This window comes from Drosophila rhopaloa, unplaced genomic scaffold (genome assembly GCF_018152115.1).
Source record: "Drosophila rhopaloa isolate 14029-0021.01 unplaced genomic scaffold, ASM1815211v1 contig_3, whole genome shotgun sequence".
Taxonomy (NCBI): Eukaryota; Metazoa; Arthropoda; class Insecta; order Diptera; family Drosophilidae; genus Drosophila; species Drosophila rhopaloa.
Genome location: NW_025335123.1, coordinates 22397186 through 22410019, shown reverse-complemented (window position 1 = coordinate 22410019; position 12834 = coordinate 22397186). Strand labels below are relative to the sequence as shown.

At 39.1% G+C, this 12834-nt stretch overlaps 1 protein-coding gene across 3 annotated transcripts; it reads left to right on the top strand.

The window, feature by feature from the left end:
- Positions 1 to 4303: 4303 nt before the first annotated feature.
- LOC108045306 lies at positions 4304 to 7013 on the top strand. Of its 3 annotated transcripts, none has more exons than XM_017124592.2 (3): positions 4304 to 4426; positions 4810 to 5178; positions 5320 to 7013. In XM_017124592.2, the coding sequence occupies exons 2-3, from the start codon at positions 4810 to 4812 to the stop codon at positions 6907 to 6909; spliced, it is 1959 nt and encodes a 652-aa protein (XP_016980081.2). In that variant the 5' UTR covers positions 4304 to 4426; the 3' UTR covers positions 6910 to 7013. The 3 variants fall into 3 exon arrangements, with proteins under 3 accessions (XP_016980081.2, XP_016980080.2, XP_044317085.1); XM_017124591.2 differs by having other exon boundaries at positions 4791 to 5178; XM_044461150.1 differs by lacking the exon at positions 4304 to 4426 and having other exon boundaries at positions 4703 to 5178.
- Positions 7014 to 12834: the final 5821 nt, after the last annotated feature.

The window sequence follows — 12834 nt, the reverse complement described above, 5'->3', positions numbered from 1 at the left end:
TAAAATGAGCTTAAAAGTATAAATAAAATATAAAATGACAATGTATATGGCATGGTTTAATTTCTAAAATTTGTATATTTATGATAATAAAACTTTGTCGAATCAGTAATTAAGAACTTTATTATTTAATTTTGTATTAGCAAGCGATTTTTGATACGATAAACCATCAGGAAACCATGTTTCTATTAACTTCTTTTCTTTTTGATACTTCGACAATCAAAGCTATATTTATCGATGATTTGCAATGCTACATTTGCAAAGTAAATTATTTTTGAGATGGCTAACAGTATTCGGATATATCATTACCAAACACAGGGTATCAATTATCGAACAAAGCTTTAAATAGACTCTTACCGAGCTGAAGTAGAACCCAGCAAATTACTGCAAATCCACTTATTCATTGCCCAAATGAAAATGGAAAATGGGCTTTTCCTTCGTCTGAAGGGTTCTTAAGGCGTTATGCCTAACCATACATATCTTTGTTTGGCTGCCAGTGACATGCATAAATTAACGCTCTTTAAAGTCCAGGGAAAATGGAGAAGCAAAGAAAAGATGCCCTGAAAAGTATGCAGCAGGATTTGCCGGCCTGCCATTTACGCAAATAAATGCGCCAAACTTTTCCCCCAAAAAACTAGAGAGAAATAGCGAAGAGCATGGCAAGTGAAATCAACAAGGAGCTAACAGAAAGTCCGAATATCCGAATCCAAGTCCAAAGTTGCCGTCTGAGCCAACTACTTAGCGTCAGCGACAGGCGTTTCGTTACCACCCTCATTTCTCACTTTTTACCCCCGACTCAATCCACCCAGCATTGGCAATTACACAGAGATAAACTTTTTGATTCCTTATATATTCCAGAATTTTAGTTATCCATAAACAAGACTATTACAAATTTGTGGTAGTATTTCTCAAGATAAAATCATTACAAAGTTCTGCGACCAAATTGTTTCATGCTGTAAACTACATAGAGCATTGATTGGAAATAAGTAGTTCCTAAATATATATCTTAATTCTGAAACCATTTAACTTTCAAGAATATTTTGTTTTTAAATAGTCACAATATTATCTCAGTGCTTTTCTTTGAAGCAGCGGAGAAGTTGAGTGTCCTTGGAATGGAGCTAAGCGTCGTCCGAAATGATGTGCGCCATTTTGTTTTAAATATATAAACACAATAAATATAAAAATATAAATAAAAATAAAAATAAGCAAACGGCAGAGGCTAAAGCGCGGCCAAATGTTTGGGCAGTAAAAATTGTTTACGACCACTAAAGGGAAACCGCGGAACACGACACGACAAGGACATCAGGCACAGGCATTTCCACCCACGGTTAAAGCAACTCCCCATTCCGGAAAACTCCCCTTGAAAAGTTCCCACCCCACAAAACCGCAGGTCACCATATTGCCAATGTTTATGTGGCTGCCTGACAATTTTATGCTCATGCCCAGCGTTGTCCAAACGATTTTGGAATCTTTTTCAATCCATCCCATCGAAGAGGCACTTAAACCGACCATGATTCAATTTTAAGAGCGGTGTAGCTTGAAGTCCAAAACAAAGTTTAAGCTTAACCAGCTTTTTGTGGAGCCACTTTTGTCTGCTTAACCAAAATCCATCAAAATGGTACTTAAGTATGCATATATAAACAAGAGAAAAATAAATATCAATGAATTTTAAATGGTTTCCTTGCCCTAACCGTGTTTTAAAGGTTGTAGATATTTATTGGAATGCATAAGAGAATGTTAGAGATATAAGGTATTTTTTAACATCCATCTATTAAATATTTGTTCAGGTGCAATGTACCTATCTTAGGATTAATATGTTTCTTAAATTCAAAATTTGAAAGTGTCTTCATTAGGTCGTAACTATGCTCAGCATTTGATGTTTCGTTATTCAATTTTGGAAACTTTAAAATTTCGTGACTTGAAAATTGGACTGACCCCTTTGTCCTTTGCTCCCAATCAAAGTAACCCAATTGGACCTAGCCCAACTTAACCTTGAGCCACCCCAACCGAATTCCAACTTGATCCGGCTGGAAGGACCAAGACAAATGCGCCTGTCAAAAATGATATTAATAACACTCCATAGCAGCCGCAGCCTTTAACCCACCGTGTAACCCACTTTGAACCACCTGGCCAGAAAGGAGCGAGCTGCTCGTCTCAATCCCGAATTGCTGCTTTATCTTCTGCAACAGGAAGTCCTTCCCTTCCCTTCCCTTCGTCCTGCTGCTCCTTTTTGGCCGGCTAATCGAGGTGGCAGGGGCCAAAGTGCCGACCAGGTCTCCTGCCTAAAATTATGCAATGGCCGGGCTTAAAAGTAGATTACACGAAATTTGCACACGAAGGCACAGAAGCCCACGACGGGCATTAATCACGAAAGAAAACCCCCTTTTCCAACCCATCCCAGAAAACCTCTTCTATTGTGTGTGTGTTTTTAAATAGTTGGCCACGCCCACTGGCAGCGAAAAGGGGCGAAAAAAGGGGGGGGCGAACGGGGCACGGAACAGGAGCAAATAAATTGCCAACGTGCCGGAATGCAACGAAAACCCTTTGGGTTTACGAGATTTTTCCATATTGCTTCTTTTGGCTCCCCGGTTCTATTAGACTTCTGGAACTTCTGGTTATGGTTGCCTGCCCTCTCCCACGAGAAAAAGAAATAAAACATCAACGAAAACAAAGCCGGAAAATTAGCATAATTTTTCAATTGTCTTTTGGCAAATAGCAAAGGCTTTAAATATTTGCTATGCGCACTATTTTAAATAAATGTATCAGCATTTGATTCAATCATTCGGTTTCAAAAAGTTTTCGAGTAGTGACCTTATAAAAAAATGTCAAAGATTTTCTGGTAGTAACTTAGTTATTATCCCGTAATTGTATCTAGTACTTTAACTTTGTTTTATTTTACCTTAGATAAAATTTGTTCACTATTTTTATATTCCTATTTTTTCTTGAATCTTGTGCATTTCATGCCCCGAAATTGGTTCTATCCTTCTTGCCAAAAAAAACAACATATTACTTGGTCCTATATTATCAGCATCCTAAATCGATCTTTTTGCTACTGTGTCCCCTTCTTGAATATTTCTTTTCTCCTTTTTAACCCGCCACACAACCCTACCACCCAATTTGACCCCTTTTTTTTCCGCCTCGGGTTTTTTCGCTTTTTCGACTCGCCAAATATTTTTCTTAAGCTCAAAGTGAAATGGCATAAATCTTGTCCAATATTATTTCGCTTTTTATTCGTTCCGTTTTTCGTTTTCGTATCGACTTGCCCCCGGGGTTAAATGATTTCATTTGTGGCAGAGATGACAACCCTGGCAGGAGCTGAAAAGCAGCACTTGTTGCCCTGTTGATTTGATTTTATTGCCCAAGAAGCACAAGAAAAGTATTGAAAATGACTGGGGGAAAAGAAAGGGAAAAAAGCCAGGAGATCAGGTTAAGCAAACATCCTTAGATGTCCTGGCCAAAGAAATTGCTTTTGCGGTGGGTTGTTGGGCTCGGTTGTAATTACCAAAAATGCCGCAGGTCAACTCCGGCTTTTTCTTCCTCTCCCCGACACTTGGCATTACCAAATTACGAACTGGCATTTAAGCAAAACAGCTAATTTGTGTTAAAATTCCATTAGCTATCCTGAAAATATGCTCAGCAGGAGTGATTGGATTTGTGGCGGGTAACCTGGGGTTGGAATCGCCAAAATCAATCACCAAGTGCCATCACGCACAGTGATGAATAGTCAAAAAATTCAGATTGCCCCGGGGCAATGCCGGTCCTCCGCGGAATCTGTTTAAGTTTCTTGACTTTTTATTTTTGGTAAGGCCTTTGCTTAAATGAGATAAAAATACGAAATTGAAGGAAAGACTTTTTCATATTTGGACCAAATTTATTTCATAACAAATAAACCTTAAAAAGACTAGTACAATGATGTCAAAAGGTATTCAAAAATTGGTAGTTTTAAATTAAATAATTTATTGCCTGAATATTGATAAAACAGATTAAATTAATTAAACTGTTACGACAAGTGTTTTAACAAAAAACAATTAGTTTTTATATCACAAAACGAATATACAATATATATATAATATGTTTGAAAATATGTATTTTTAATGAATATTAAAATTTGAATGAGTTCACTAACTTAACTGAAAATACTTTTAATGGTTGAAGTTAACCAAAATGCATAATTTTTACAAAGATTACTAACATCTTTTCTGTGCAATATTTTATCAATAAAGTAGGCTTTATGGCAATGAAAAATCTACTCAAACCAAGCACCCCATGCTTATATCAGTCACTTTTTGGTCTCGTCCAGTTCATATCGTTTTCTAGTACGGTTGAAACAAGTCTGTTTTCAGCAGCAAGACTTCTATAAAATTTTTAGAATATTTTTTTTCTAGTTTCATATATTTTATCGCAGACGTTGCGTAATACGTGTGATTTGGTAAGTAAAATTTCGCTCATAATCGAATTGACAGAGCCAATTTCGAAAGGCCCTGAGGCGTATGTTTTTAAATTGCGGATATTAATTGCCGTGCCCTTCAGAAATAATTGAAATTCTAGCGTCGTCATGCGCATTGAATTAATTCTGTTCACTTAGAACTTAACAACAAATTTTCTACATAAAGCAATCGACGAACCAAATGTCAATACATTTGTTGACAGGCTACTTTTTTGTGCTAAGAAACTTTAGTTTTAAACAAATACTTCTACGAAACGGTCTACCGAAAAGGCTAAAACTGTTTGCTACATGTTTTAGTAATATTTTTAAAAATCAAGTTTTGTATTTTGTCACCCGACTGCTACAGTTTTTTTTGCTGTCTTAAGATGGGGGACGATACAAGCCGCAACAGCGATGGAACCGATCGGGAATTCGATCTAAGGAAAATCAAATGGCACGAGGTGATTGAGATCTGCGAACGTAGGTCGTATTCAAGTGAAGCGGAACGTCAGCACCGTCTAACCCAAGTGGAATGGGCTCTAAATCGCCTGATGCCCTGGAATGATGCCGTTTTTTCGCGAATTAATGTGCCTAGTGCTCGGCCCTCTGGATGCAAAAATATCGACGATTACAGGAGCATCAGGGAGGGAAATCTGGGTGCCACATTGCAGGTTCGCATCGGCATGGCCACTTTCTGGTGTATTCCCTCACTTTTGCAATTGAGCTGCAAATATTTCGCTCGCCAAATTGAATCGGTGAGTCTAAAAAATATCAACAAAAAAGTTTCCTTTCAAAATAATAAATTTAAAATAGTAAATACAAATGTATACTATATATTTTCCATACATAATTCAAATGGTATCGTTAAACTATATTAATTTTTCTTCCATTCCTAGGTGTATACTTTTCGCGAGGGCGTTGATCTGACTGCCGTGGGTTTTCGGGCTGCCTATGATTGGATGAGGATCCAGAAGCCCCTGGATGATTTGAACCCGGAACAAATGGTGGAACTACTGCACACAGCCCAGCAGCTCAACATGGAATCTCTGGAGAATTTGTGCTGTCGACATGTGTGCACCACTCGGTGCAGTGAGAAGTTCGCCTTCGAGGTTTATTTGAAGGCCCTCAAATACCCGAAGTTGGAGGCACACCGCAAAATAATGCTCCAAAGGGTTGGAGTTCATTTTCTGGCCATAGTTGGGGGCTCTGAATATCTGGAGATGCCCATAGAGGATATGATCACCATGCTGGAGCAGGATACCTTGGGGGTAAATTCCGAAGTGGAGGTCCTTTTTGGTATTGTACGCTGGCTAATAGCTCGTCCCAATGAGAGATGCAAACAGATGCCAGAATTGATGGACTGCGTTAGGGTAACTCTACTGCCGGTTACGATGCTCAGAAGAATGTGGAGCAGTTCTTTGATGAGAAATGATCCCTCGGATCGCATCGATGTCCTGATGGCCGCCTTTCGCAACAACACAAAGTTCCAGGAGCGGCTTAACAATGCCATTACTGTGGTGCAAATGAGGGAGATATATAGCCATCGCCGGGAATTTGTGGAGTCATGTCGCTCCAAAAACTTGGCAGTGGAATCCCCACGAGAGTGGATTTACGACGAAGAGTGTCCTTACCATCTGCCCCAGCCCAAGGGTCCATATTGCCATAGCATAACCGCTCCGAACTTTCTGTACTATGTATCGCAGAGGGCCCAGAAGGCGAGGGAACCGCCGAAGCCGACTCCACTTAGTTGCAGAGGCAGTCGACCAGTTGCCCAGCTGGAGACCATCGAGGAGGTTTCCGAGGACGTGGAGCAGTCAGAGGCGGTGGAACCCGAGTCCGATAATCCGGTGAGCCCCGAACAATCGGAGGGGGAAGACGAGACGGATGCCCACATCGATCAGTTGGTACATCTCGCTGGTCTGAGGGAATTGGAAGTTATCCATCAGCAACTCGAGTCCTTGATCTCGCAGGCAGACAACTTCATCAATCAGATCGAGCATCAGAGTCGCAGCCACTTTATGAATCGGATCGAGCTCCGGAGTCGCGGCAACTTTATCATTCCGATCCCACTTCGAACTCGCACCAATGGTGTGTGGGTGCGAAATACAGATACCTCGTCTGAATCCGACTTCGATGCGTCGCTATTGAGCGATTCCAGCGATGAGGTGATCATGAGGCCATCAGCTCGTCCCTCGAACTATCACTCAGCATCGCATCAGGCCTTGTTAAATCGCTGGGACAACATAATATCCCGAATTGGAAACAACAATAGCGATACAAGCAGTGAAAGCACTTCCGACGAAAGCGAATCCTACTTGGAACAGTTGCAGAGCGTCTGCGAGAAAAGAAAGCTGGTCCCGGTGGAGACCGAGGATCCTACTCCTGTCGAACCGGAAATAGTTAAGCCCGAGGATCAGGTGCCTCCCTTGAACGACTTCGTGCAGGAAACCGATCGGTTGATCAACGAGTTGAAGAAGCAGTTATAGTGCCCAGCAAATCTGCCCCCTTTAAATTATAGTTAGCAATAGCCATTCGGCGCTTTTAATTATTATTTGGAGTTATATCTATTAAAAATCAAATAACAATGTGACAAAAAAATCCTCACGGGACTTGAAACCACTTTTTCGGGAATATGTTATACGCCCTCAACTAATGGTTCCAAGTCGCTAGAGGTTTCTATTACTTCAATGCATTTTATTTAGGGAATTGAATTGGTAAAATTTCCAATCGAACTGCATTCACAACTTCTTTTGTAAAATTTTCAAGAAAACTCATAATGAAAACCTCACGAAAAATGTGAAAATTAGGATTTTGACCATTTTTCGCTCAAAAATATCAGTATTTTTACGATCACAACGCCAATAATTGTCCAATAATGGAATGGCATACCTCGTTGAACTCGTAACAAAATTTCCAATCGAACTGTATTCACAACTTTTTTTGTAAAATTTTCGAGAAAACTCATGATGAAAACCTCACGAAAATGTGAAAATTAGGATTTTGACCATTTTTCGCTCAAAAATATCAGTATTTTTACGATCACAACGCCAATAATTGTCCAATAATGGAATGGCATACCTCGTTGAACTCGTAACAAAATTTCCAATCGAACTGCATTCACAACTTTTTTTGTAAAATTTTCGAGAAAACTCATGATGAAAACCTCACGAAAAATGTGAAAATTGGGATTTTGACCATTTTTCGCTCAAAAATATCAGTATTTTTACGATAACAACGCCAATAATTGTCCAATAATGGAATGGCATACCTCGTTGAACTCGTAACAAAATTTCCAATCGAACTGCATTCACAACTTTTTTTGTAAAATTTTCGAGAAAACTCATGATGAAAACCTCATATAAAAAGTGAAATTGGACTTTTAACCATTGGACTTTTTTCGCTCAAAAATATCAAATAAAAGCAATCAAGTAAATATGAAATGACATATTTCGGGTGCTTTTAAAATTAATGGGATATGATTCGATGAATATTGCCGGAAGAAAATTCCCTTAATAACTGTCACAAGCCAAGAGACAGCTGTGCTATACGTTTTTTGTCTCGGCGCTTTTTATTATTTCCGCTCGTTTAATTAAAGCAATTTATGCCGATGAATTGATTTCAATTATTTGTGCTGTAGTCCTGCCATCACCTCCTTCCCTCGACCTTTTTTTTCACAAATGGATTTCTTGTGTTTTGTCTGGCTAAAAACAATATTGAAAGGAGCAGGTGGTGCGCGATGGGCAGAAGTCTCACAAATTAAGGTGAAAAATTGTATGGATAGGGGCCCGAGAGCTGGACTTTTCATGGAAGTAATTACTTTAAGGGGAATTCGATTTTTACAAGTTGGAAATATAAAACTCTGGACTTAGTTACCTTATTAATATTGCATGAACAGCAAACATTTTTTTTAGGAGTAATTAAGGTGGGAAAGCCCTTGTAACAGATAAGTTTATAGATTACTTAAAGGTTAAGGATCTTTTCAACTGAAGTGTTTAAATTTGTATATGTATCTAGGCTGCCCGAGGAATAATTGTTTAGCAAGGGAATACAACCTGGTTTTCTTGTTTTTTTGTTTGTGTCCGCCCACAGCCAGTTTCGCATCATTAATTTTATCCATGGGGGGATTCCCCGATGCCTTTTTTCCAGGACAACTTGTGTGTGTGTGTCCTTGTATATTTCTGCGTGGAATGTGCGTGTGGGGAACACACACGTTTTCATGTGTTAACGAGTTGGAAAAATTATTATTACATTATTATTTTGTCGGCGAGTGATTCCGACGGCAAACAGCAAAAGGTGCAACCACCGCCTTAACCCTTATGGCCACCCCTTGGACACCTTAGCACCCCCTCCGTTCGTCCCACATTTTTGCACGGAGCTTACAATAACAATAAATTTCAATTTTTCACACAAACATACACATTAGAACGCTTGCATTCATGGGAATTGCGCTCCTTGGGTTTCCCGCTAGATTCATCCTTCTTTTCCGCTTTTCCAGGACGAAGGACAGCCAGCCCTTGAGCAGCTTGCGCTCAGCAATTTATGCGCTTTACGCGCTTTTGCTAAATAAATTTATAATGCCCACATACACACACACAGCCGGGAAAAGGTAGAGAAAAAATAGAAAAGTTATTTCGACCAGCAAATACTCGTTATTTAAAAATAATAAACATTTGTTTAATACCCAAAACAAAGCAGGAATATAATTATATTAAGCCCAACAACATTTTCAATAGCCGTTTATTATTACATTATTTTTATTGTTATAATCTTTTAAATTTTTAAAAAATTAATTCGTGAAAACCATATGCAGACCTAATTTGTATAAAAATAAAACATTAAAGGAGTATAGATTTATAAACATGACTTGATGAATAAAGTATTCTTTTATTTGTTCTGTTTGTCCTAATACTTGTTACAGCTTAACGATTTTTAAATTCTGTGAAAATGGGTATACCCTTGTCTTTATTAGATTCCAGGATATTCAGAAGACAGACAGACGAGTCGAGAAAGTTACACAGTTACAGTTGCATAGCCCCCAAAAACTTTGGCGAGTTTTAGAGCGTTTGTCTTGGTTTACTGCGGTGCACTGGGTACAGTGGAGCCTGGGTTTTGTGCTACATTTGTATCTACGATAAGTTTACGCCATGCATGTGGTTCGTTCATCGCTTCTTCGCCTTTTCCCCTTCACATCCTGGAAAATCCCCCACATTTTCTGTGTGTATGTGTGTGTGTGCGAGAATTACGAAAATTTTCTTGCAATTAAAATTTGTTGCTTTTCGGGGTATCATAATTTTATAAGTTTGGAACTGGGAATGGAGTTTTGGGTTGAGTCGTCGTCTCCTTCGTCTCGACTGCCACATAACAAATTACAAAAAGCTTTGTGCATATGCTAAATAAAGTACTTGTGTAGAAGGGGAGCCATTAGTGAAATATTATGGCTAAATTTTGCTTAACAATCCTCCAGCTCGTCTTGGATCATTTAAAGGGGGCAAGATTAATTAATTAAAAGGCTTAACAAATTAAAATGCATTAAAAAGCGGAACATTTGATTACATAATAGTTATGTTTCCCTATAGTTTTAAATAAATAAATATTACAAAATATAACAAAGAAAAGGAAATATTTACCTCTTCTGTGTCGAAAAACAAGTGAAAAACTTTACAACGTTTCATTAACCCGAGATTTTACCATGGCTTTGTGGCTTTCTACAGCATGCGGCACTTTATGAAATTCTAATAAGTGTGCAGCATGTGTCATGTGGCCCGATTAGTCCTGCATACGGGTATATATATGCACATATATACGGACTTCTCTTCCCGTTTACGGGCAGTACAAATGCCAGACTTGGGGTCAGCTTAAGAGCTTCCGGTGCAGGCCACACCTGTGGCCTCTAATGCGAGTGCACTCAGAATGTTAATAACCTTTTCTGAATAAGACATAAAAGCAGGATCCCTTAGAAATATATAAAACCATTATTTAACTGTGTCTCCTAAAACTATTTTTGAAGCAATTATCAATTTAGTGCCCGGCAGTGGGAGTAAAATTTTTGAAATGGTCAAAGGTAAAAAAAATGTTTAGGCTAAAAAGTTTGGATTTTTATAACGCAAGAACAAAATTTTTAATAGTAAACTAATCTATAACTAATTTTATACGTTAATAACTCTTGAATAAAACTTTACTGAGAGTAGTTTTGATGGCCTTTCCTTATATTAATAAATCATTTTCTTTAGTGTATTCAACACACACAGACTGGTACCCTCTCATATGCAAATGCCACCATGTTAATGCCACAAATGCGCCTAAAATTATGTTAAGCACTTGGCAGCTTTGCTCTTAGTCCCCGGAATCTACGGATATGTATGAAGGGGGCGTGGCAAAAGGGGGAGGCTATTAGGAATGGGGGATAAGGAGGGGGCGATAAGGAGGACGACAGAAGCAGGGACATGAGCAAAAGCGGGGGCTCACGTCCTGATGGCTTAGGCTCATTTATAAATCGACGACAGTAAATTATAAATGGAATTACTATTAGAAATCCTCTAACCTCGATTTATTGTCCCTCTCTTTTGCACAATCTATACCCCTCTCTTTCGCACCCTTGTTTAGCCATCTCTCTCTCTCTGTGTTGGCATGCCTACATCAACGCCTTTTGTAAAATTGAATTGTCCTCTGTCTCTAGGAGATGGTGCGAAAGAGAGGGGCTCAATTCATTCGGAGAAAGGCTACGAAAAGAGTTAGAAGGAGACAGAATGACCTAGAAAGAGTTAGCAATGCAGTCAGAGAAAGAGACAGCTTTATCCGGGGTGTCGCCTTGGCAAACACATGAATGTTGCAGTATATTAAAGTTCAAAAAGGCAACGACAGAATGACTTAGAGAACGCAATCCCTTCTTTTTTTGGCCCTTTGGGGTCCTGGGGAAACTCTGCGACGGGATATAAGGTCTAGGAGTAGAAGAAAATAAAGGGCGAACGAAGGGGTGACAGAAGAGTTCGGGGGCGACGACAGCGTCTGCCATTTCATGTGGGCGTCTGGCGAAAGTTAAGCAACGCCAAAAGCCTAAGGATGACAAGATGCCCAAAAAAAGAGAGCAGAAAGAAAAAGTAAAGCTCCCCAAAGAGAAAGATGGGCGAAAAAAAGGCCCAGGAACCAGGACATTGGCATGTTGGGCAAAAGCGAAAAACAAACAGGTACCCGAAAACCCACGGAGGAATTGGTGAAGAACGCGTGAGTCGATCGTGATTTATAAATTCAAAATCATTTTAAACGTTAGTGTACTCTTATAAAGTAGTGTAAGTATAAGACTTTGTACTATTGCTTATCAAACGATTTTAAGATCTTGTGAACGTAGTTATTACAGTTCTATTGCGACTGTAAAAAATGTTATAAAACAAAATCCATTGGGAATTATAGAATGGTTGTGTGTGGTTGGAACTAGCTTTGCTTGCCTGTCAAAATATTAGGTTTTTATTTGAATACCAATTCGTGCGTGACTCACAATGTCATCGCCAAGCGGTTTCATCGCGGATTTGCGCTTAGTTGAGAACTAGAGAAAAAGACGAAAAGCCTCGCGAGTTTTGCCATTTGCCGACTTCTCAGCCAGGCATCCTGATAGTCCTCCTCCTTTCCACCCTGCTCTAGTTGGAGCTCTTCATACGAAACGACGACGACATGGTCGGATGGCTTGGGAAGTAATTTTAGCATTGTAAATCCTTTTGGAAAATTATAGCGACAGTCAGCTTGTAGTTAGTGGCAGCAGGCGGGCTTATATGTAGGTGGGCGTACATGTGTGGGTATATGGAGGGCCAGGGGGGAGAACTGATGAGGATCGAGGATGCGGGGCACACATGGCTGACTAACGTAGATGGAAACGTAGACAGGGCTATCATAAGATCAGGCACACACAAATTGTGTTAGCTGCTCCAAAATGCACAAAAATTGTGGAAAACACAAGTAGACAAACAATTTCAGATAGAGATGGAAATTGTTAGATACATGCACATAGAGAAATACTTATTTCGTATGCTTAGATTAGAAAAAAGGGCGCGCTCTACAGTTTTTGTACACGGTTTTTAGTTCATAGGCCAACGGAATAATATTTTGTATATATTTGTATAAAACGTTCGTAATTTCGTAAGTCAGTAAAGCTACTATATTCAAGTTTTAACCAAACATTCTTAGTGCAGGATGTCCCAAATCAAGTAAAAATGTTTTTGGGGCTAATGTGAACTGAACCAGCTCCGTGTTCAACAATAAACTTAGTAATCTAATTTTATCTTTACTTTTATTGTAAAAAAATCGTATATTGAGGTTGTAAATTTTCTGTTTTTCTTAGTAGTGTAGGTGGGTTTGGGGAACACTATGGAACCACGCATTTGCGACAGTCGAGCGCGAAAATATTCATATGACATTTTGGT

Coding starts and splice junctions, on each gene's coding strand:
- LOC108045306 (XM_017124592.2), top strand. CDS start 4,810: ATGGGGGACGATACAAGCCGCAACAGCGATGGAACCGATCGGGAATTC. Junction 5,179..5,319: donor TCGCTCGCCAAATTGAATCG/GTGAGTCTAAAA, acceptor TTCCATTCCTAG/GTGTATACTTTTCGCGAGGG.